The sequence below is a fragment of the Amblyraja radiata genome, unplaced genomic scaffold (genome assembly GCF_010909765.2).
Source record: "Amblyraja radiata isolate CabotCenter1 unplaced genomic scaffold, sAmbRad1.1.pri scaffold_571_ctg1, whole genome shotgun sequence".
In the NCBI taxonomy this organism is placed as follows: Eukaryota; Metazoa; Chordata; class Chondrichthyes; order Rajiformes; family Rajidae; genus Amblyraja; species Amblyraja radiata.
This window is the reverse complement of record NW_022630624.1, coordinates 60632-83428: the sequence shown is the minus strand read 5'-3', so window position 1 is coordinate 83428 and position 22797 is coordinate 60632. Positions and strand designations below refer to the sequence as shown.

Below are 22797 nucleotides of genomic sequence, written 5' to 3'. Positions count from 1 at the left end.
ATTCATTTCGTTGTCTCTAACTGAGACAATGACAATAAATTTGAATACAATACAAGAATACAAGTTAGAGAAGTCAATGTTCAGTCTGAAGAAGGGTTTCGGCCCGAAACGTCGCCTATTTCCTTCGCTCCATAGATGCTGCTGCACCCGCTGAGTTTCTCCAGCATTTTTGTCTACCTTCAATGTTCATACCGCTGGGGTGTAAGCTGCCCAAGTGAAATATGAGGTGCTGCTCCTCCAATTTGTGCTCCGTCAATGAAGGAGGCTCAGGACAGATAGGTCAGCATGGAAATGGGAGGGGGAGTTAAGGTTTTGAGCAACAGGGAGATCAGGTAGGTCTAGACGGGAGGTAACTCTAAACGTGTAGAGGTGGGGTTAGGGTGGGCAGTTGCGAGAGCGGGCGCTGGTGAATGTGGTGCCAATCGAGTGGCCATCATTGAGCCTTGTTTGTGTGCGCCCTTGTTTTTATTCCCCCCCCCCCCCCCTGCCCAGGTGGAACTAACAGGCAGCAGCGTCTTCGACTACATCCACCCTGGGGACCATGTTGAGGTGGCGGAACAGCTGGGGCTGAAGTTGGCTAGTAGCCGCGGGCAAAGCACGCAAGCCCCCACCGAAGATGGGGCCAGCTCCACCTCTTCCTCCTCGCTGGCCGAGACCCCCGAGCCAGGTAAGAGTGGGGACCACCCTGCATGAGGGGACCACCCTCCATGAGGAGACCACCCTCTGTGGGGAGACCACCCTCCATGAAGGGACCACCCTGCATGAGGAGACCACCCTCCACGGGGAGATCACCCTCCATGATAAGACCACTCTCCACGGGGAGACCACCCTGCATAGGGCGACCACCCTCCGCGGGGAGACCACCTTCCATGAGGGGACCACCCTCCATGAGGAGACCACCCTCCGCGGGGAGACCGTCCTCCATGAGGGGACCACCCTCCGTGAGGAGACCACTCTCCATGGTGGAGACCACCCTCCATGAGGAGACCAACCTGCATGGTGGAGACCACCCTCCTTGGGGCGACCACCCTCCATGAGACCACCCTCCGTGAGGGGACCACCCTCCATGAGGAGACCACCCTCTTCAGGGAGACCACCCTCCGTGAGGGGACCACCCTCCATGAGGAGACCACCCTCTTCAGGGAGACCACCCTCCATGATAAGACCACCCTCCATGAGGAGACCACCCTCCGTGATAAGGCCACCCTCCGTGATAAGACCACCCTCCATGAGGAGACCACCCTCCATGGTGGAGACCACCCTCCATGGGGAGACCACCCTCCATAGATGCTGCCTCACCCGCTGAGTTTCTCCAGCATTTTTGTCCACCTTCGATTTTTCCAGCATCAGCAGTTCCTTCTGAAACACACACTACAATCCGGCGATCGGTGCGGCCTGCGATAGAAAGAGTTAAGTGTGTGATCTTAGTGGAAGCTCATGGTTTCTCCGCAGGCTTTGCTGTCAGGAGTCAGGCAGGGAGGGAGACAGGGATGGGGACAGGCTTGGGCAGAGAACATATTCCTCTCCACCACCATTACTGCGGGCTGATTGTCAGGGGAATTAATTAGTTGGGACTGCAAGGACTGCAGGGGAACGGCAGAGGTTAACTGCTTCTACTTAGTGGAAAAATAACTCGTAGAGTGGAAGGACCCGAACCCAACGGGCCGGTGAGTCCAGGGCTCCATATTTTCCCACCCAGATTGAAACTTGTCTCACTCCAAGCGCCTCTCCTCCAAGCTCATCCACTGTTTCAGTTGTTCAAACCAAAGACCCTACAGCGAGCAAGTTGTAGTACGGTCATGGGCAGATTCGTGGGTCATTCTCGGCCCCATTTCCGTAACCGGCTTCCGTCTCCGCACCAAAGATCCCGTAGCGGAGCAAAGATACTAGTGCGGAGACGGAACAAGCCGGTTACGGAAACATCCTCGTAAAAATAAAAGTTCTTTGGGGAAAATCTTCTCCTCGTTTTCAGAAATTTTAATTTATTAACACAAACTGTTCCCCCGCAACGTTGATTACACTGCGAGTCGGGTTACTGACATGGATGAAAAAAAGGCCCACGTTCTGCTCCATTGCGTACGGTGGGGTGGGGGGGAGAGGTGTTGGGGGGAGAGGTGGTGGGGGGAGAGGTGGTGGGGGTTGGGGAGAGAGGTGGTGGGGGGAGAGGTGTTGGGGGGAGAGGTGGTGGGGGGGGGGGAGAGGTGTTGGGGGGAGAGAGGTGGTGGGTGGGGGGAGAGGTGTTGGGGGGAGAGGGTGGTGGGGGGGAGAGGTGTTGGGGGGAGAGGTGGTGGGGGGGGGGGAGGTGGTGGGTGGGGAGAGAGGGTGTTGGGGGGGAGGTGGTGGGGGGAGAGAGGTGTTGGGGGGGGGAGAGAGGTGTTGGGGGGAGAGGTGGTGGGTGTTGGGGAGAGAGGTGGTGGGGGGAGAGGTGTTGGGGGGAGAGGTGGTGGGGAGAGGGTGACTGAGTTCCCTGTGGTCTCTGTAGACTCTGCCAGCCCCAGTCTCCTGCCCGAAGAGATAACGATGGAACGAACGTTCTTTGTCCGCATGAAGTCTACACTCACCAAGCGAGGCGTGCACATCAAGTCTTCAGGATACAAGGTAAGGATGGTGGATGGTGTGGGGAGAGAGAGAGACTGCTGTCCCGCCATGGTGGGGAACTGCATTTGCACCTGTCCTACCCGATGCAGGACACACAGGTCTGAAGAAGGGTCTCGACCCGAAACGTCGCCCATTCATTCCTTCTCTCCAGAGATGCTGCCCGTCCCGCTGAGTTACTCCAGCATTTTGTGTCTACCTTCGATTCTAACCAGCATCTGCAGTTCCTTCTTACCCAGGACACACAGTGCTGGAGTCACCCCAGTGGAGGTCTCTCTATAAGGGAGTGCTCCCCCTTTACATCGGGGACCTGGGGTGGAGAGTGTTGCACAGGGCCGTGGTGTGCAACAGATATTTGAGTCGGTTGTACAGGGTCTTGGTGAGACCACACCTGGAGTATTGCGTACAGTTTTGGTCTCCTAATCTGAGGAAAGACATTCTTGCCATAGAGGGAGTACAGAGAAGGTTCACCAGACTGATTCCTGGGATGTCAGGACTTTCATATGAAGAAAGACTGGATAGACTCGGCTTGTACTCGCTAGAATTTAGAAGATTGAGGGGGGATCTTATAGAAACTTACAAAATTCTTAAGGGGTTGGACAGGCTAGATGCAGGAAGATTGTTCCCGATGTTGGGGAAGTCCAGAACAAGGGGTCACAGTTTAAGGATAAGAGGGAAGTCTTTTAGGACCGAGATGAGAAAAACTTTTTTTTTTCACACAGAGAGTGGTGAATCTGTGGAATTCTCTGCCACAGAAGGTAGTTGAGGCCACAGTTCATTGGCTATATTTAAGAGGGAGTTAGATGTGGTCCTTGTGGCTAAAGGGATCAGGGGGTATGGAGAGAAGGCAGGGATGGGATACTGAGTTGGATGATCTCTGGAGGCCTTCCGTGACCGCTGGTCACCAGGGGGCTGTAGATAAAGATGCCACGATTGTATTATAATGACCGCCTGGTGTAACGCCACTATTGAAAGAAAATGGGAGGGAAGCCAGAGCACCCAGAGAAAACCCACACTGGTCACGGGGAGAACGTGCAAACTCCGTATAGACAGCACCCGTAGTCAATTTACACTGTATATTGCAAACACTGAATAAACTCCTTGTTAAGAAGGGAACTAAAAAATGCTGGAGTAACTCCAGAGTTTTGAAACATATAAGATTGTTAAGGGTTTGGACACGCTAGAGGCAGGAAACATGTTCCCGGTGTTGGGGGAGTCCAGAACCAGGGGCCACACACAGTTTAAGAATAAGGGGTAAGCCATTTAGAACGGAGACGAGGAAACACTTTTTCTCACAGAGAGTGGTGAGTCTGTGGAATTCTCTGCCTCAGAGGGCGGTGGAGGCTGGTTCTCTGGATGCTTTCAAGAGAGAGCTAGATAGGGCTCTTAAAGATAGCGGAGTCAGAGGATATGGGGGGAAGGCAGGAACGGGGTACTGATTGGGGATGATCAGCCATGATCACATTGAATGGCGGTGCTGGCTCGAAGGGCCGAATGGCCTACTCCTGCTCCTATTGTCTATTGTCTATAACTCAGCGGTTCAGGCAGCATCTGTGGAGAGAGGGAATGGGCGATGTTTCGGGTCGAGACCCTTCCTCGGTGGGATCTTGCCGCACACACATCAGCTGCCATGGGGATGTTGATTGCATTTCTAAGCGCCTTCATTAGCAGCCGAGCATGCTGGCACCTCCTGGAGCGATGACATTAGGACAGAGACAATCTTCTGAAACTCAAATACCACCACGGTGCAGATTTAGTTAATAATGTTGTTGAAAAGCATAATTGTTCTGTTTATACAGTCGTGACACCTCCCTCACTAATTATTCATTTTATATCCTGCTTTAAACGCTGCTCCGGTGGTTATTAGTTTCTTAAAATGGAATTACTTGGAAAGAAATAATTGGCACGGTGGCACAGCGGGTAGAGTTGCTGCCTCACAGCGCCAGAGACTACGGGTGCTGTCTGTACGGAGTTTGCACGTTCTCCCTGTGACCTGCGTGGGTTTTCTCCGGGTGCTCCGGTTTCCTCCCACTCTCCAAAGACGTGCGGGTTTGTAGGTAAATTGGCTTCGATAAAAACTTAAATTGTTCCCTCTGTGTGTAGGATAGTGTCCCACGGTACGAGTTCATTCCAAGAGATCACGGCATACAGTTTTGGTCTCCTAATCTGAGGAAAGACATCCTTGCCATAGAGGGAGTACAGAGAAGGTTCACCAGACTGATTCCTGGGATGACAGGACTTTCATATGAAGAAAGACTGGATAGACTCGGCTTGTACTCGCTAGAATTTAGGAGATTGAGGGGGGATCTTATAGAAACTTACAACATTCTTAAGGGGTTGGACAGGCTAGATGCGGGAAGATTGTTCCCGATGTTGGGGAAGTCCAGAACAAGGGGTCACAGTTTAAGGATAAGGGGGAAATCCTTTAGGACCGAGATGAGAAAAACATTTTTCACACAGAGAGTGGTGAATCTGTGGAATTCTCTGCCACAGAAGGTAGTTGAGGCCACAGTTCATTGGCTATATTTAAGAGGGAGTTAGATGTGGCCCTTCTTGGAATGAACTCGTACCGTGGGACAGGGCTATTAGTGTGCGGGGTTCGCTGGTCGGCACGGACACGATGGGCCGAAGGGCCTGTTTCCGCGCTGTATCTCTAATCTAAACTAATCTCCAAAGATGTACAGGTTTGTAGGTTTTTTGGTTTGGTATAAATGTAAATTGTCCCCAGTGTGAGTTTCTCTCCAGAGATGCTGCCTGTCCCGCTGAGTTACTCCAGCATTTTGTGTCTAACTCGGAGACGAAGGTTACAGAGGTATAACTACACACACAATACTCCTAAAAGTACAGATGGGGAGTTCACAGCAGTTCAGGAATCTTTCTTTTCCACCCAGGAATAAAATCAAAAGGAGATTCACTTTTATTTAGCGTACGTTCTCCAGGAATCTAACAGGTGAGTGTGGGACAGGGCTGCCCTCTTGTGGCAGAGTAAATGATTTCAGGTGAAAACCACTTGCTCACTTCAGGTGGACAAAAATGCTGGAGAAACTCAGTGGGTGAGGCAGCATCTATGGAGCGACGGAATAGGTAACGTTTCGGGTCGAGACCCTTCTTCAGACTGATGTGGGGGTGGGAAGGTGAAAGGAAGAGGAGGAGCCAGAGGGAGAGCTGGGAAGGGGAGGAGACAGTAGGGACAACCTGAAATTGGAGAAGTCAATGTTTATGCCGCTAGGGTGCAGACTGCCCAAGCGGAATACGAGGACCTGCTCCTCCAATTTACGGTGGGTCTCACTCTGGCCATGGAGGAGGCCCAGGGCAGAGAGGTCGGATTCGGAATGGGAGGGAGAGTTGAAGTGCTGAGCCACCGGGAGATCAGGTTGGTTATTGCGGACCGAGCGGAGGTGTTGGGCGAAGTAATCGCTAAGCCTACGCTTGGTCTCACCGATGTAGAGCAGCTGATATCTAGAGCAGCGGATGCAGTAGATGAGGTTGGAGGAGATGCAGGTGAACCTCTGTCGCACTGTCTGGTGCCTCACTTTAGCTTAGTAGAGCTCATTGCCACGTGTACCGAGGTACAGTGAAAAGCTTCTCTTTTTTTTAAATATATATTTTTATTAGAAGCATATGTACAAATAATAGTAAACGACAATTACATTACAGATTTCTTACATAGCTTCAATTTTTAAAGACTCGGCTTGTACTCGCTAGAATTTAGAAGATTGAGGGGGGATCTTATAGAAACTTACAAAATTCTGAAGGGGTTGGACAGGCTAGATGCAGGAAGATTGTTCCCGATGTTGGGGAAGTCCAGAACAAGGGGTCACACAGTTTAAGGATAATGGGGAAATCTTTTAGGACCGAGATGAGGAAAACATTTTTCACACAGAGAGTGGTGAATCTGTGGAATTCTCTGCCACATAAGGTAGTTGAGGCCACAGTTCATTGGCTATATTTAAGAGGGAGTTAGATGTGGCCCTTGTGGCTAAAGGGATCAGGGGGTACGGAGAGAAGGCAGGGATGGGATACTGAGTTGGATGATCAGCCATGATCATATTGAATGGCGGTGCAGGCTCGAAGGGCCGAATGGCCTACTCCTGCACCTATTGTCTATGTTTCTATAAAAGGAGAAAGAGATGAGAGAAAATAATAGAGAGAGAAGAAGGAGAGAAAAATAAACAAAAAAAAGGGAGACATAGAAGGAAACTAACAAGATTATGGAGATAGATCTGGGAAATGTTGAGTGTAAATATACATCCAATCCCAAACTCATGTCTCAACCCTGATTCTGTGTCAAATCAATGTATCTTTTCAAATATTCAATAAATGGAGACCATATTCTAACAAAAAGTTCTGGTTTGTCAATTAAGACAAGTCTTATTTTTCCAAATGCAAGGTCTCAGTTATTTCCATAACCCACATTTTAATTGTGGTGATTGTTGGTTTGTGAAAAGCTTTTGAACTATTTCAGGACCGCTCCCTGGTTGTGGTGGGATGGTTCACAGTTGCCTGATAACAGCTGGGAAGAAACTGTCCCTGAATCTGGAGGTGTGCGTTTTCACACTTCTGTAGAAGGATGAGAGGGTATCTCATTGAAACATATAAGATTGTTAAGGGCTTGGACACGCTAGAGGCAGGAAACATGTTCCCGATGTTGGGGGAGTCCAGGACCAGTGGCCACACACACAGTTTAAGAATAAGGAGTAAGCCATTTGGAACGGAGACGAGGAAACACTTTTTCTCACAGAGAATTGCCTGATGACAGCAGGGAAGAAACTGCCCCTGAATCTGTATCAGTGTGTAAGGGAGATGACAAGGGTCTCGGACGCCTCTGTCTAACACTGCTCTTGTGCCACAGGTAATCCACGTGACGGGTCGCTTGAGGCCGCGGTTATCGCTGCCCCACACGCGGGCCGTTCCCACCAGGTTTATGGGGATGGTGGCCCTGGCACACACCCTCCCTCCCTCCACCATCAACGAGGTCCGCATCGAGTGCCACATGTTCGTGTCCAGGGTCAGCCTCGACCTGCAGATCATCTACTGTGAGAACAGGTGAGTAACTCTGCACCAGGCCAGCGGGTCAAGGGACCCACAACTCCAAGGTACAGGAGAGATTGAGTTTGAATTTGCCGAGGTACAGGGAGAAGCTTCTCTTTTTTTTAAATATTTTATTTATTAGAAGCATATGTTTTGTTGTTTGCTATCCAGTCAAAAAGCTTCTCTTTTTTTAATATATCTTTTTATTAGAAGAGTTTTGTTGTGTGCTATCCAGTCAGCAGAAAGTCAATATGTGATTACAATCGAGCCGTCCACAGTGTACAGATACAGGATAAAGGGAACAATATGTATAAACTAAACTAAAAGGTGCTACAGCAATGCTGTAGATACCACATTCTTCATCCTATACTGTCGAAGATACACACTGGAGTAACTCAGCGGGACAGGCAGCATCTCTGGAGAGACGTTTCGGGTCGAGACCCTTCTTCAGTCTGAAACGTCACCCATTCCTTCTCTCCAGGGATGCTGCCTGTCCTGCTGAGTTACTCCAGTTTTTGTGTCTATGTTTGAGTGGTGCCATCTGCTCCCTGATGTCCAGGTGCTGTGTTGGCTGCAGTTTCACTCATAAGTTAAGCTGGGCAGATCCGCGGATGAGCAGTCCTCTCCTAGGTGTCTCCCATCTGTGGGTTTAACGCCACTTCCATCAGTTGTTGCATCTATCTCCCTGCCTCTCTGTGTGTGTGTGTCTGACTGCCCACTGATCACACTGTCCAGTTAGCTGTCTCTCTGCCTGCTCCACCTGCCTGTCCAACCGTCCACCTGCTTGTTGCCTTGTTGCGCTCGGCTGCCCGCTCTCCATCTCCTCCACAACGTGCCTGTCTGCTGGGCCCGTGTGGAGTCTGAGCCTCGCACAGCGCGGAGGAAGCAGAGGATCCCAGATAGCCGTCCCGGGGAAAGGCAGTTCACATCTGATGCTCATCAAAAACATTTTTCACACAGAGAGTGGTGAATCTGTGGAATTCTCTGCCACAGAAGGTAGTTGAGGCCACAGTTCATTGGCTATATTTAAGAGGGAGTTAGATGTGGCCCTTGTGGCTAAAGGGATCGGGGGGTATGGAGAGAAGGCAGGTACAGGATACTGAGTTGGATGATCAGCCATGATCATATTGAATGGCGGTGCAGGCTCGAAGGGCCGAATGGCCTACTCCTGCACCTATTGTCTATGTTTATCCCTGTTTAACGGAGAGGGAGTGACACGTCCCCCCAGGAGGAGGAGGAGCGAGAGGGAGCAAAACACAGAGGGAGGGAGTGAGAGAGAGAGAGGGAGGGAGAGAGACAGGGAGGGAGGGAGGGAGAGAGACAGGGAGAGAGGGAGGGAGAGAGGAAGGGAGAGAGGAAGGGAGGAGAGGGATTTCTCTCTCTGGTTTCTTTCTCGGCTCCCTCTTTTAGACCTCTTTCTTTCTCTGGGAGGGAGAGGATTTCTTCTTTCTTTCTCAGAGAGGGATTCCTTTGGAGACTCTTTTCTAGGGAGTTCGAGAGAGGGGGATAGGGGTTTCTCCTTTCCTTTTAAGAGGTTATGTGTTTCTCCCCCCCTTTTTCCCCACTGAGAAGAGGAAATAAATAGAAAATCAAATAAATAAAAAAATAGAGACTACGGGTGCTGTCTGTGCGGAGTTTGCACGTTCTCCCCGTGACCTGCGTGGGTTTTCTCCGAGATCTTCGGTTTTCTTCCACACTCCAAAAACGTGCAGGTTTGTAGGTTAATTGGCTTGGAGTATGTGTGTAACATTGTCCCCTAGTGGGTGTAGGATAGTGTTAGTGTGCTGGTCGGCACCAACTCAGTGGGCCGAAGGGCCTGTTTCCACGCTGGATCTCTAAACCAAACTAGACAAGCCTATGGATATGCAGGGAATGGAGGGATATGGATCACATACAGGCAGAGGAGATGAGTTTAACTGGGATTCATGTTCGGCAAGGACATTGCTGGCCGAAATTCCTGTTCCCCTGTGAATGCTGGACGTTTGTTGAGGAAAATCTCATTCTGATGTTGAAAAGGGGGGCAGAAAAGACAAAAGAATTGCAGGGCCATGAGACAGGGGATAGGGCAGTAATTGCGTCCTTCTGCAGTAGTACTGAGCCCTAGTGAGACCACACCTGGAGTATTGTGTGCAGTTTTGGTCCCCAGATTTGAGGAAGGACATTCTTGCTATTGAGGGAGTGCAGCGTAGGTTTACAAGGTTAATTCCCGGGATGGCTGAGAGAATTCCCCTCATATGCTGAGAGAATGGAGCAGCGGGGCTTGTACACTCTGGAGTTTAGAAGGATTTAGAATATGGGGAGAAAGCAGGAAAGGGGTACTGATTGGGGATGATCAGCCATGATCATATTGAATGGCAGTGCTGGCTGGAAGGGCCGAATGGCCTACTCCTCCACCTGTTTGTTATGTTTTTTGGAGTGTGCAATGAAATAGTGTAGAGGGGGCCTCAGTCTGTATCTAGGGACGACAGATGGCACAATGGGCTAAGTGTTCGGCTGGCAACCGGAAGGTAGCCGGTTCGAATCCCGCTTGGAGTGCATACTGTCGTTGTGTCCTTGGGCAAGACACTTCACCCACCTTTGCCTGTGTGTGAATGTGTGTGAGTGACTGGTGGTGGTCGGAGGGGCAGTAGGCGCGGATTGGCAGCCACGCTTCCGTCAGTCTGCCCCAGGGCAGCTGTGGCTACAGAAGTAGCTTACCACCACCGAGTGTGACTGAGGAGTGAATGAATAATGCGATGTAAAGCGCCTTGAGTATTAGAAAGGCGCTATATAAATCCCATCCATTATTATTATTATTACCTTATGCCGACCCTGCCCTGGGATTAAACTGTGTCGCTTGTGTCAGGATCGTAAGGTGATTGGTTTTCAGTTCAGAGTTCCATCTTACTAAGAGTGCTGAATAAGGGGTGGGGAAATGTAATGTCCGGGGGGTGGGAAACGACGGCTGGTGTAGACCCCCGACTGGGGGCAGCAGTTCCGCCCTTTATCTCTGCTGTGTTTCGTGCAGGATCTCGGATTACATGGACCTGTGTACGGCGGACGTGGTGGGGAAGAACTGCTACCACTTCATCCACGCTGAGGACGTGGAAGGGATCAGGCACAGCCACCTGGACTGTAAGTAAAACGCCGTTCCCTCCCCACCCTCCTGACCACAGAGCAGCAGTCCCTCAATGCCCCCCACACGCACAGGAGTTACCCAGAGCAACACGGTTTAGTGTTCCCAACTTCTCCCAGCCAACAATGATCATTGATCTACATTCCCTTTGTCCCCTTTTCACACCTGATACTTCCCTATCTATACACTTCCTTATCCATGTGCCGCCCACTCCCGACATCAGCCGACGGTGCTGGCTCGAAGGGCCGAATGGCCTCCTCCTGCACCTATTTTCTATGTTTCTATGAAGGGTCTCGACCCGAAACGTCACCCATTCCTTCCTTCCAGAGATGCTGCCTGTCCCGCTGAGTTACCCCAGCTTTTTGTGTCTGTCTTCGATTTATCTGCTGTTCATTCCTGTACATTTGGTCAGTAGAATTTAATTTAGTTCAGAGGTACAGCAAGGAGACAGGCCCTTCGGCCCATCGAGTCCGCACCGACCAGCGATCCCCGCACACGCTGTCCCACACACACTGGGGACATTGAACATTTATACCACGCTGATCAGCCTGCAGATCTGCACGTCTCTGGAGAGTGGGAGGAAAGCGAAGATCTCGGAGAAAACCCACGCAGGTCACGGGGAGAACGTGCAAACTCCCTAGAGACAGCACCTGTAGTCAGGATCGAATCCGGGTCTCTGGCGCTGTGAGGCAGCAACTCTACCGCAGCGACACCAAAGTCTTTTAAGTCCAAGATGGCAAAAAAAAAACATTCAGGATCTTGCAGATGGCCAGCTTGGCCAGGACATCTTCAGCCCTACCTTCTCCCCTACACACAGGGTGTCCAAAGATGTGGGTGGTGGGTGAGAAATGCAGCCAGAAGGAGCTGCCCCTGTAGATATTGGAACAGAGGCTGCAGCCTCACACACTCCATGTACACGTGATACACAGACTCTTCCAGCCCACAACAGTGGTAGGTGGCTGACGAGTCTGTGAACCGCGAGAGAAACAGGTTGCAGGGGACTCCTGGTGCAGTACCCTCCACCCCAGTGTCCCTGCCCTTGGAGTGTGTGACGGGGAAGTGGAGAGAGATAAATGCAAAATGCTGGAGGAACTCAGCGGGTCAGGCAGCTCCCATGGAGGGAATGGACTGATGACACAATTGGATAGGTTTTGCCCGGAGCCTTTTTGCCACAGTGATTTGCCTCTCTCACCACATCTCTCTCTCTCTCTCACTCTCCCCACAGTGTTAAACAAGGGTCAGGTGGTCACTAAGTACTACCGCTGGATGCAGAAGAATGGAGGTTACATGTGGGTCCAATCCAGTGCCACTATCTCCATCAACGTCAAGAATGGCAATGAGAAGAACATCATCTGGGTCAACCATGTGCTGAGGTGAGGCCCTTGTTACTCCACCTTTTTTTTCTTTAGACCTTGGATTGATTGACAATAGACAATAGGTGCAGGAGTAGGCCATTCGGCCCTTCGAGCCAGCATCGCCAATCAATATGGTCATGGCTGATCATCCCCAATCAGTACCCCGTTCCTGCCTTCTCCCCATATCCCCTGACTCCGCTATTTTTAAGAGCCCCATCTAGCTCTCTCTTGAAAGCATCCAGAGAACCGGCCTCCACCAAGGCGGAGAATTCCACAGACTCACCACTCTCTGTGAGAAAAAGCGTCTCCTCGTCTCCGTTCTAAATGGCTTACTCCTTATTCTTAAACTGTGTGTGGCCCCTGGTTCTGGACTCCGCCAACATCGGGAACATGTTTCCTGCCTCTAGCGTGTCCAAGCCCTTAACAATCTTATATGTTTCAATGAGATACCCTCTCATCCTTCTAAACTCCAGAGTGTACAAGCCCAGCCGCTCCATTCTCTCAGCATATGACAGTCCCGCCATCCCGGGAATTAACCTTGTAAACCTACGCTGCACTCCCTCAATAGCAAGAGATTGCTATCAGTCAACTGAATCATAGAAAATAGGTACAGGTGTAGGCCATTCGGCCCTTTGAGCCAGCACCGCCATTCAATATGGTCATGGCTGATCATCCAAAATCAGTACCCCGTTCCTGCTTTCTCCCCATATCCCTTGATTCCGTTGGCCCTAAGAGCTAAATCTAACTCTCTCATCCTACCACAGCCAGAGAGCAGCCCTGAGCTCCCACCTACTTCATCAGGGACCCTCGGACTATCCTTGATCGGGCCTTGCTGGCTTTACCTTGCACTAAACGTTATTCCCTTATCTGTACACTGTAAATGGCTCGATTGTAATCATGTGTTGTCTTTCCGCTGACTGGTTCAGTCCAGTCTGAAGAAGGGTCTCGACCCAAAAAGTCACCCATTCCTTCTCTCCAGAGATGCTGCCTGACCCGCTGAGTTACTCCAGCATTCTGTGTCTATCTTCGGTTTAAACCAGCATCTGCAGTTCCTTCCTAAATATTCCCTCCACAGATGCTGCCTGACCCGTTGAGTTACTCCAGCATTCTGTATCTAGCCCAGGAGAATAGCTCCCTCTGGCCCAGGCCAGGAGAAGCAACACCACACAGACCACCCCCGCATCAAACCCATAATCGCAGTCCACCGCAATCAATCACAGTCCCTCTCCCCAGTCCCTTCAGAGAAATAAATCTGCAAAAGTTACTGCGCAGCCTTGCATTTTTAGTCTGTTTTGCATTCGTGAGAAGGGGAGACTGAAAATGTCATCACTGCGATAATATTTAGTAATCTCTACACTGCGAATAATTAGCTGTGACTAATTTACCATAAAAGCATTAGTTGCTACGATTTATATTTTAATTGCGAGCTTTAATTACAAGACCTAATTAACATGCACACTAATGGAAGCTGCATTTGTTCATTTCAGTGTCAGTTTAATCGGACACACACGCACACACTCAAACACACACACACAATAGACTCAAACACACTCACAACACTCAAACTCACAACACACTCAAACACACACGCACACTCAAACACACACGCACACACTCAAACACACACGCACACTCAAACACACACGCACACACTCAAACACACACGCACACACTCAAACACACACGCACACACTCAAACACACACACAACACACTCAAACTCACACACACAACACTCAAACTCACTCACAACACTCAAACTCACACGCAATCATGTACACATTCACATTCACTCACATGCGCACTCACTCACATTTATACACACTCACTCATTCACTCACAACCATTCACATTCTCACACACACACTGTGATACACAACCATATACACATGTACTTTCTTTCATACACACTCAAACTCATTCAAACACACACACGCACACTCACATTCATACACCCACACACACTCACAATCATACACACAACCATATTCTCACACACACACACACTCAAGCATTCTCACTCACTCTCATTCTCTCACGCACACATTACCTCTCCACAGTTGCTGTCTGTGTGGAGTTTGCACGTTCTCCCCGTGACCTTGTGCGTTTTCCCCAATATCTCCGGTTTCATCTCACACTCCAAAGACGTGCAGGTTTGTAGGTTAATTGGCTTTGGTATCAATGTAAAATTGTCCCCAGTGTGTGTGTGGGATCGTGTTAAGGGCCTGTGCCACTTTCACGACCTAATTCACGACCTCTGCCGAGTTTGCCCTTGACTCATACTCTCAGCGTGGTCGTCACGAGGTCGTGATGCTAGTCGTAGGTACCCGTGGCATCAAGTAGGTCGCGGCGTTTTTTCTAGCCTGATGCAAAATGTCCACGAGTAAAAAAGGTTGTGAATTAGGTGGTGAAAGTGGGACAGGCCCTTTAGTGTGTGGGGATCACTGGTTAGTGCGACTCGGTGTATCACTAAACTAAACTAAATCTAAACTAGGCAAGGTGCCAGAGGAAGCAGCAGAGTACAATAAGAATGTTTAAAAGTTATACATATAGAATGTTACACGCACATGGCAAGGTGTAGAGGGTTATGGCCCAAACACAGTCCATCATCGGCTCTGACCTTCCTTCCATCGAGGGGATTTATCGCAGTCGCTGCCTCAAAAAGGCTGGCGGTATCATCAAAGACCCACACCATCCTGGCCACACACTCATCTCCCTGCTACCTTCAGGTAGAAGGTACAGGAGCCTGAAGACTGCAACAACCAGGTTCAGGAATAGCTACTTCCCCACAGCCATCAGGCTATTAAACCTGGCTCGGACAAAACTCTGATTATCAATAACCCACTTTCTGTTATTTGCACTTTATCAGTTTATTTATTCATGTGTGTATATATTTATATTATGGTATATGGACACACTGATCTGTTTTGTAGTAAATGCCTACTGTGTTCTGTGTGCTGAAGCAAAGCAAGAATTTCATTGTCCTATACAGGGACACATGACAATAAACTCACTTGAACTTGAACAGTCAAATGGGACTTGCTCAGATAAGCATCTTGGTTGGAATGAACGAGTCCGGCCGAAGAGCCTGTTTCTGTGCCAACTGTGACGTCAAATGATTTGGGACATTGTAGAGCAGCACTGTACCGCCCACTGTTGGTGTGGATTTGGTGGGCTGAAGGGTCTATAAATGTGTTAACTACATTACGGTGGCTTCCATTGTAATTTGTTGATTTTTGTGAATCTGAATTATTGATTCTCTGCCCCAATAACAAGGTGCCAAGCTGTGGTAGTGACCTTCGTGTGATAGTGACACATTCTTTCTTCTCACTCTTACAGCAAACAAGAGCTTCGAGACACACCGATGGACATCTCGCAACTTCCACTCTTGTCCATCAAACCTTCTAAACAGCTGGAATTATCGGATTCAGAGTCTGACTCCCGGGAACACATAGGTAAACACAGCCTAGTCATCTCCAATCCCTGTGAGGTGTGAATCCCATTGTCATAGGAGCAAATGAGGCCATTCGGCCCATCACGTTTTCCCACTTTTTCAACACAAGGAGCGGTGGGTCGATGGAACAAGCTACCAGAGGTGGTAGTTGAGGCTGGGACTATCCCAAAGTTTAAGAAGCAGTTAGACAGGTACATGGATAGGACACCTTTGGGGGGGATACGGACCGAATGCTGGCAGGTGGGACATGTTGGGAAAGTTGGGCCGAAGGGCCTGTTTCCACACTGTATCGCTCTAAGTCGACTCCACCATTCAATCGTGGCCGATCTATCTTTCCCTCTCAACCCCTGTCTCCTGCCACCTCCCCATAAGTCACAGTTTAAGGATAAGGGGGAAATCTTTTAAAACCGAGATGAGGAAAACATTTTTCACATAGAGAGTGGTGAATCTGTGGAATTCTCTGCCACAGAGGGTAGTTGAGGCCACAGTTCATTGGCTATATTTAAGAGGGAGTTAGATGTGGCCCTTGTGGCTAAAGGGATCAGGGGGTATGGAGAGAAGGCAGGTACAGGATGCAGGTGGGGAGGGCAGTGTCCACCACTCTGTAATTTCACACATACCTGGGCGTTCGAGTTGCTGAACAATGCCGTGATGTATCCAGTACACCTTGTAGAAGTTCAAGAATGTACACAAAATTGCTGGAGAAACTCAGCGGGTGCAGCAGCATCTATGGAGCGAAGGAAATAGGCGACGTTTCGGGCCGAAACCCTTCTTCAGACTGATGGGGGTGGGGTGGAGAAAGAAGGAAAAGGGGAGGAGGGGGAGGAGCCCGAGGGCGGGCGGATGGGAGGGTGGGAGGAGACAGCTAGAGGGTTAAGGAAGGGGAGGAGACAGCAAGGGCTAGCAAAATTGGGAGAATTCAATGTTAATGCCATAAGGACGCAAGGTCCCCAGAAGTTCAAGAATGATTAGTGGACATAGCAAAACTCCCGTAAAAGTGGGACCATTGTAGATGGACATCTTGGTCGGCCTGGGCAATTTGGGCTGCCGGGCCTCTTTCCATGCAGTTAGAAATATTCTTGCCACACACCTTAGATGCATTTTCTGCCCAATTTACAATAGACAATAGGTGCAGGAGTAGGCCATTTGGCCCTTTGAGCCAGCACCACCATTCAATGTGATCATGGCTGATCATCCCCAATCAGTACCCCGTTCCTGCCTTCTCCCCATATCCCCTGACTCCGCTCTCCTTAAGAGCCCTATCTAGCTCTCTCTTAAAAGCATCCAGAGAACCGGCCTCCACCGCCCTCTGAGGCAGAGAATTCCACAGACTCACCACTCTCTGTGTGAAAAAGTGTTTCCTCATCTCCGTTCTAAATGGCTTACCCCTTATTCTTCAACTGTGTGGCCCCTGGTTCTGGACTCCCCCAACATCGGGAACATGTTTCCTGCCTCTAGCGTGTCCAAGCCCTTAACAATCTTATATCTTATCCATATAGCTCAGGCCCTTGGGTCCTGGCAGGACCTATTATGGGGGTGCAAGTTCTCAATATCACGCCAGGCTCACCTACTTTGTGTGGACAACGAGAGAGTCGGGAATGTTTAAATGTCATATGTCATTAAGCACCCAAAGACAATCAATAGTTCATTTCTCTCCCCCTTTTCCTTGCAGGAGGCTGCATGCCGAAGGCCCTGGGGAAGGCCGCAGGCCTGGGGGCGGCTGGTGAGGCCCGGTTGGAGGGCTGGAAGCGATCGGGGAACCAGTCTGAGGAGGAGATGACGTCAGCCAAGGACGACAGTGACTCGAGCCTGTCGGATAGCGATGGGCCAAGCGGTGTAGGAAGACGGAGCTTTGTCCTGTCACGGGTCAAGCGGCTGAAGGTGGAGGCCCAGGCCCTGGGCGAAGGCCGTGAGCAGCGAGGCTCCGGGCCTAGCGAGGATGGCACTGGCAGCTCGGAGGAGGAGGCTGCAAAGCACCAGTACCCCAAGAGGAGGAAGAGGCCGAGAGACGGCTCGGGCCCCAGGAGGAAGACCCCCAGCCCAGGCCTGGGGCCGCACGACTTCGGAGGGCCCCGGACCTCGTCCGAGCGAGTCCCCACCCCCAAGGTCAAGACTGAGGCCATTCAGCCCGTGGGCTTCGACGGCCACGGTGCCGTCTGGAACTACCCAAGGGGGGACATGGCCTACCGGCAGGCCAAAGCCTCGGCCTCCGAGCACTTTCACCCCGACCCTGCCCACACCCCGCCCGCAGCTGCCGACGCTCAGAAGACTCCCTTCGGCCAGTCGCCTCGCGGGGCACCGGGCGCTTCGTCTTCCGACGCGGTCTCTCCTCCCCCTCCTCCGGCCGTTGTTGCCGCCGACGACAAGGCCGAGATCCAGGCCCAAGTGTCCGCCCTGCCCTCCAGCCTGTACGCGGCCAGCACCATCCGCTACGCCCCGGCAGACGTGGCCTTGTCCGTGCCCGGGAACCTGCTGCCCGCCGCGCACGCCCTCAACTTCGTCGACCTCAACGGCCCGGCCTTTGCCGCTGAGCAGAAGGCCCAAGTTGAGATGATTTACCACCACGTCCAACGCCTCAACATGGCGGCCAACCCCTTCGCCGCGGCTGGCCTGCCCCAGGCCTTCACCACGGCCGAGGCCCTCTTCTCCACCCTGCCCTTCCCCATCCACGCCCCCCAGACACTCGACCGCAAGGAAGACTGAAGCCGTGTCCCTGTGAGGGAAGGATCACTCCATCAAACCCCCCAGCCTCCACGTTGAGACTATGGACCTCCTCCTTTGTTTTATCTCCTTAAAAACAATTTTTTTTAAACTTTAACCATACTCCCACCACCTCCTTCTCCTCCAGTCCCAGAGACTAGCACTTATTTTCCTTTCTCTCGGTCCCAGTCCACGTCGGAAGTGGAAGGGCTCGGGGAGGGGGTGGTGGAAGGAAGATTGACCGTGGGGGAGAGCCACGCTGGGGTGGCCCAAGAGGAGACGACCCAGCTGGCAGTCCGTGGAAGGGCGGGCCGACTGTTGGCACGGGATGGTGTCGGTGAGGGTGGCAGGAAGGGGGCGGGGCGGGTACGTCCACCATTTGGGCCCCCATCCCCGCCTCCGTTGTGCAGTCAACTGAGCAGAAACTGAACCTCTGCTCAGTCAACCTCCACCTTGACCTTAAACCTCTCGCGCTTGACCTACTTGGGCCTTCAGCCACCTCATAGTCCGCCCAAGGCCTCACCCAGCCAGTGTCCACTTTGATGTCTTGTCTGAGCCTTTGTCAGTCGTTGTCCAGTTAGGCTCTAAGGCCTGCTTCTCCACCTTGACCATTCATTCGCACCTGAGCCTCACAGGCCTACATGTCCCCATGGGCCTGCTCTGTGTATAATGTACAGCCAGTCGGTAACATTTGTAAAACAAATAGGCAAACAGAAAACAAAAGCCATTCCCCTAAGGACAGGTGGCGTTACAGGCAGCCAAGTAGTGCTTCCACTTGCCATGGGCCTTTGAGAGGTTTGCGGAGAATATGCCAAGGCTTTAATGTGTTGTTCAGTGTATCGTCATTCAATCCAGCTTTCTTCATCCTTGTCTTAAGCTTTTGGGGGAATGAAGAGAGCGAACAAAGAAATTCCAGGCTGCTTTCTCTTCCAGCGTAATCCAGCTGTGCATCACTGTTTCAGAAGCTTGGCGCTCAGAATGTTTGTTGGGACAATGTGGAATGAGCCTTCACTCCCTACCTAACCCAGGGCTGTTCCTGCTCTTGGAGTGTTTCATGGGGAATTTTACTCTGTATCTAACCAGTTTTTTTCTCTCTCCCTTTGGGATAACATAGACGGAGCATAACTCTGCTTCTCTGCTGTGCCGAACTATCCCTGCTACTTTGGATAAAGCAGGGGAAACATAGAAACATAGAAGATAGGTGCAGGAGTAGGCCACTCGGCCCTTCGAGCCAGCACCACCATTCAATATGATCATGGCTGATCATCGAAAATCCTGCTTTCTCCCCATATCCCTTGATTCCTAAGAGCTTCACCTAACTCTCTCTTGAATGCAAAGGTAGACAAAAATGCTGGAGAAACTCAGCGGGTCAGGCAGCATCTATGGAGCAAAGGAATAGGTGACATTTCGGGTCGAGACCCTTCTTCAGACTGATGTGGGGGTGGGAAGAAGAAAGGAAGAGGCGGAGCCAGTGGGCTGTGGGAGAGCTGGGAAGGGGAGGAGAAAGCAGGGACTACCTGAAATTGGAGAAGTCAATGTTCATACCGCTGGGGTGTAAACTACCCAAGCGAAATACGACCTGAACCGTCACTTATTTCCTTTGCTACATAGATGCTGCCTCACCCGCTGAGTTTCTCCAGCAGTTTTGTCTACCTTTGATTTTTCCAGCGGAAACATTCTCAAACATTCAGCTGTGAAGCAATCCAGTGAAGCAATCAGTGGAAGTGTCTCCTTTACAAGCCCAAAGTTTCCCCCCAAAGTCACTCCTTGTAAATCTGAACAATGCAATTTGCACTCAGCTTTGTTTTTTGGTGGAGGGCAATTTCAATCGGAGGTAAAACCAGGGGGGGGGGGTTGCAGAGTTAAAGTTGCAGAGTTAAACCCCTGTCCCACGGTACGAGTTCATTCCAAGAGCTCTCTCCCGAGTTTGCCCTGATTCGAACTCGGAGATTTACGGTAATGGACGCTCGTCGGTACTCGGGGATCTCCTGGACATTTATCAACATGTTGAAAAATCTTCACCAGTCTTCCCGTGCTTACCTGCCGTTAGCGAGTCTTCCCGAGTACCTGCCGTTAGCGCTAAAAGTGACATCCCCGAGCTCCGACGTACCCGCTACGTTCATCCTCCGTGCTTACCACGAGTTTGATTTTTTTTAAACTCGGGGGAGCTCTTGGAATGAACTCGTACCGTGGGACAGGGCTCTGCTGACCTTTCTGGTGGAGTTTTCCCGCACCTTGCTGGGCCTGTGACCCAGGGCCCGTGTGCTTTGTGAAGCGCAGGCGTTGCCTCTGTGCACGCAGCACTTACAACCTGAGTCACACTTCCTACGCAGATTTCATTTCCCACAGCCCCGTTCTCAGCCTGAGCCCCAGAACGTGCCAAAGCGTTTTCCAGCTGTCCGGAGGGTGCCCTTTGAAGTTTAGTGGTTTTTGTGTCAACATCCCATCCTGGTAAATCTTCTCTGAACCCTTTCAAGCTAGACGACATCTTTCCTGTAAGATCGTGACCAAACCTGAGCACAGTACTCTAAATGTGGCCTCACCAACGCCTTATATAACAGTAACACACACTCACAGCAATCACCCTTACCACACGGACCGTCAGCTGTCAAGATGGTGACTCGTCCATAACTTATAGAACAGTACAGAACAGGCCCTTCGGCCCACAACGCCCGTGTCATCACAATGCCATCTCTTACCTACCTATGCACAATCTATATCCTTCCATTCCCTGTACATCCACATATGCAATAATTGTTGAGGGATGGGCAATATACTCTGGCCTTAAGGGTATAAGTGATAGGAGCAGAATTAGGCCATTCGGCCCATCAAGTCTACTCTGCCATTCAAACACGACTGATCTATCTCTCCCTCCTAACCCCATTCTCCTGCCTTCTCCCCATAACCCCTGGCACCCGTACTAATCGAGAATCTATCTATCTCTGCCTTAAAAATATCCACTGACTTGTGGCCTCCACAGCCTTCTGTGGCCATGTATTCCACAGATTCACCACCCTCTGACTAAAGAAGGACAACTTGCATCCTTTAGTGAATCAAAGAAAATCCCCAGGGCATTAGCAGGGCAGAGTTATACAAATGGAGGAGTTTAATGATCTGTAAAGCAGAACATTGAGCTATGATCCTGTAAATATTGAAGTATAACGCATCACAATTTTAACACAAAATTTCAATGTCAGTGGCAAAATGGTGAAACATTTGTGTTTAGAACAAAGAGCAAATTAGAATTGTCCCAACTAATGGAGTATATATAATTTTAAAGAAAACATTGCAATGTAGGCTCACTGCCAGTAGGTGACAGTGTTGCTTCAACTTCTCCACCGATCCTAGATTACCAAGAGGATTCGAAATGCCCAAACTCACTGGATCGTATTTCTGAATAAAATATAAAGAGTGGGGCATTTCTGCGCCTCTCTGCCTCTAACTAGATCGGCGTGCACTTACAAGTTTACAACGGGGTAAAGGTTTCTGGGGCATTTTCTCAAGAGGGTTGCTGGAAAGACCATCATTTGCCAGACATGACAAAATGCTGGGGGAACTCAGCGGGTCAGGTAGCATCTGTGGAGAGAATGCACCATTCGGACAGGTGCATGGGAAATGCTTAGAGGGATATGGGTCAGACCTGGGCAAATGGCACTAGCTTAGATGGGCATCTTGGTCAGCATGGTCAAAGTGGGCCGAAGGGCCTGCTTCCAAGTTTGTGCCATAAAAAGCAAAGGTAAACTCTGAAGAAGGGTCCCAACTCGAAACGTCACCTGTCCGTTTGCTTCCACCTGTTGTGCCTGACCCGCTGAGTTCCTCCAGCACTTTGGGTTTTTTTTCCTGGGTGTTGGCTGCACCAAGCTTCAGGGAGTCCCTCAGCAGATAACAATGCTCAGAACACGCAGATGCTGGAATCACGAGTGAAAACAAAGTGCTTGGAGGACATCAGCGGCTCAGGCACAACAGGTGGAATCAAACGGACAGGTGACGTTTCGGGCACGACCTTTACCTCAGAACTGAAGGCTCAAACCCCAAGGGTCGTCTCAAAGGGACTCAAGGGTCCAAACCCCAAACACCGTCAGCCCACATCCCTCCACGGATGCTGCCTGACACGCACAGTTCCTCAAGTGACAATGAACTAAACTCAAAGGCGGACAAAAACGCTGGAGAAACTCAGCGGGTGAGGCAGCATCTATGGAGAGAAGGAATGGGTGCCGTTTTCGGGTCGAGACCCTTCTTCGGACTGAAGAAGGGTCTCGACCCGAAATGCCCAGTCTGAAGAAGGGTCTCGACCCGAAACGGCACCCATTCCATCTCCCCACAGATGCTGCCTCACCCGCTGAGTTTCTCCAGCATTTTTGTCCACCTTCGATTAAACATGTTCCTTATTAAATATGAACTAAACTCAACGTTATCCTCACGATTCCAGCATCAGCCATCTCTTGCCTCTCTAGAAAATGGCAGAACTGCCACCCGTCCACATTGTGAGGAAGAGAGAGAGAAAAATAACCACAGAATGGAAGGGAAAGATTATTTTCCACACGCCAC

The 22797-nt window shown here is 50.6% G+C and overlaps 1 protein-coding gene across 1 annotated transcript; it reads left to right on the top strand.

The window, feature by feature from the left end:
* Positions 1-492: 492 nt before the first annotated feature.
* LOC116970148 (neuronal PAS domain-containing protein 3-like) lies at positions 493-18962 on the top strand (the record flags this gene model as incomplete). Its single annotated transcript, XM_033016861.1, has 7 exons — positions 493-667; positions 2483-2598; positions 7448-7641; positions 10634-10740; positions 11967-12114; positions 15435-15550; positions 17222-18962. Coding segments are annotated over 7 exons (1887 nt in total), but the record flags the coding sequence as incomplete, so codon positions are not given.
* Between the last annotated feature and the right edge of the window lie 3835 nt (positions 18963-22797).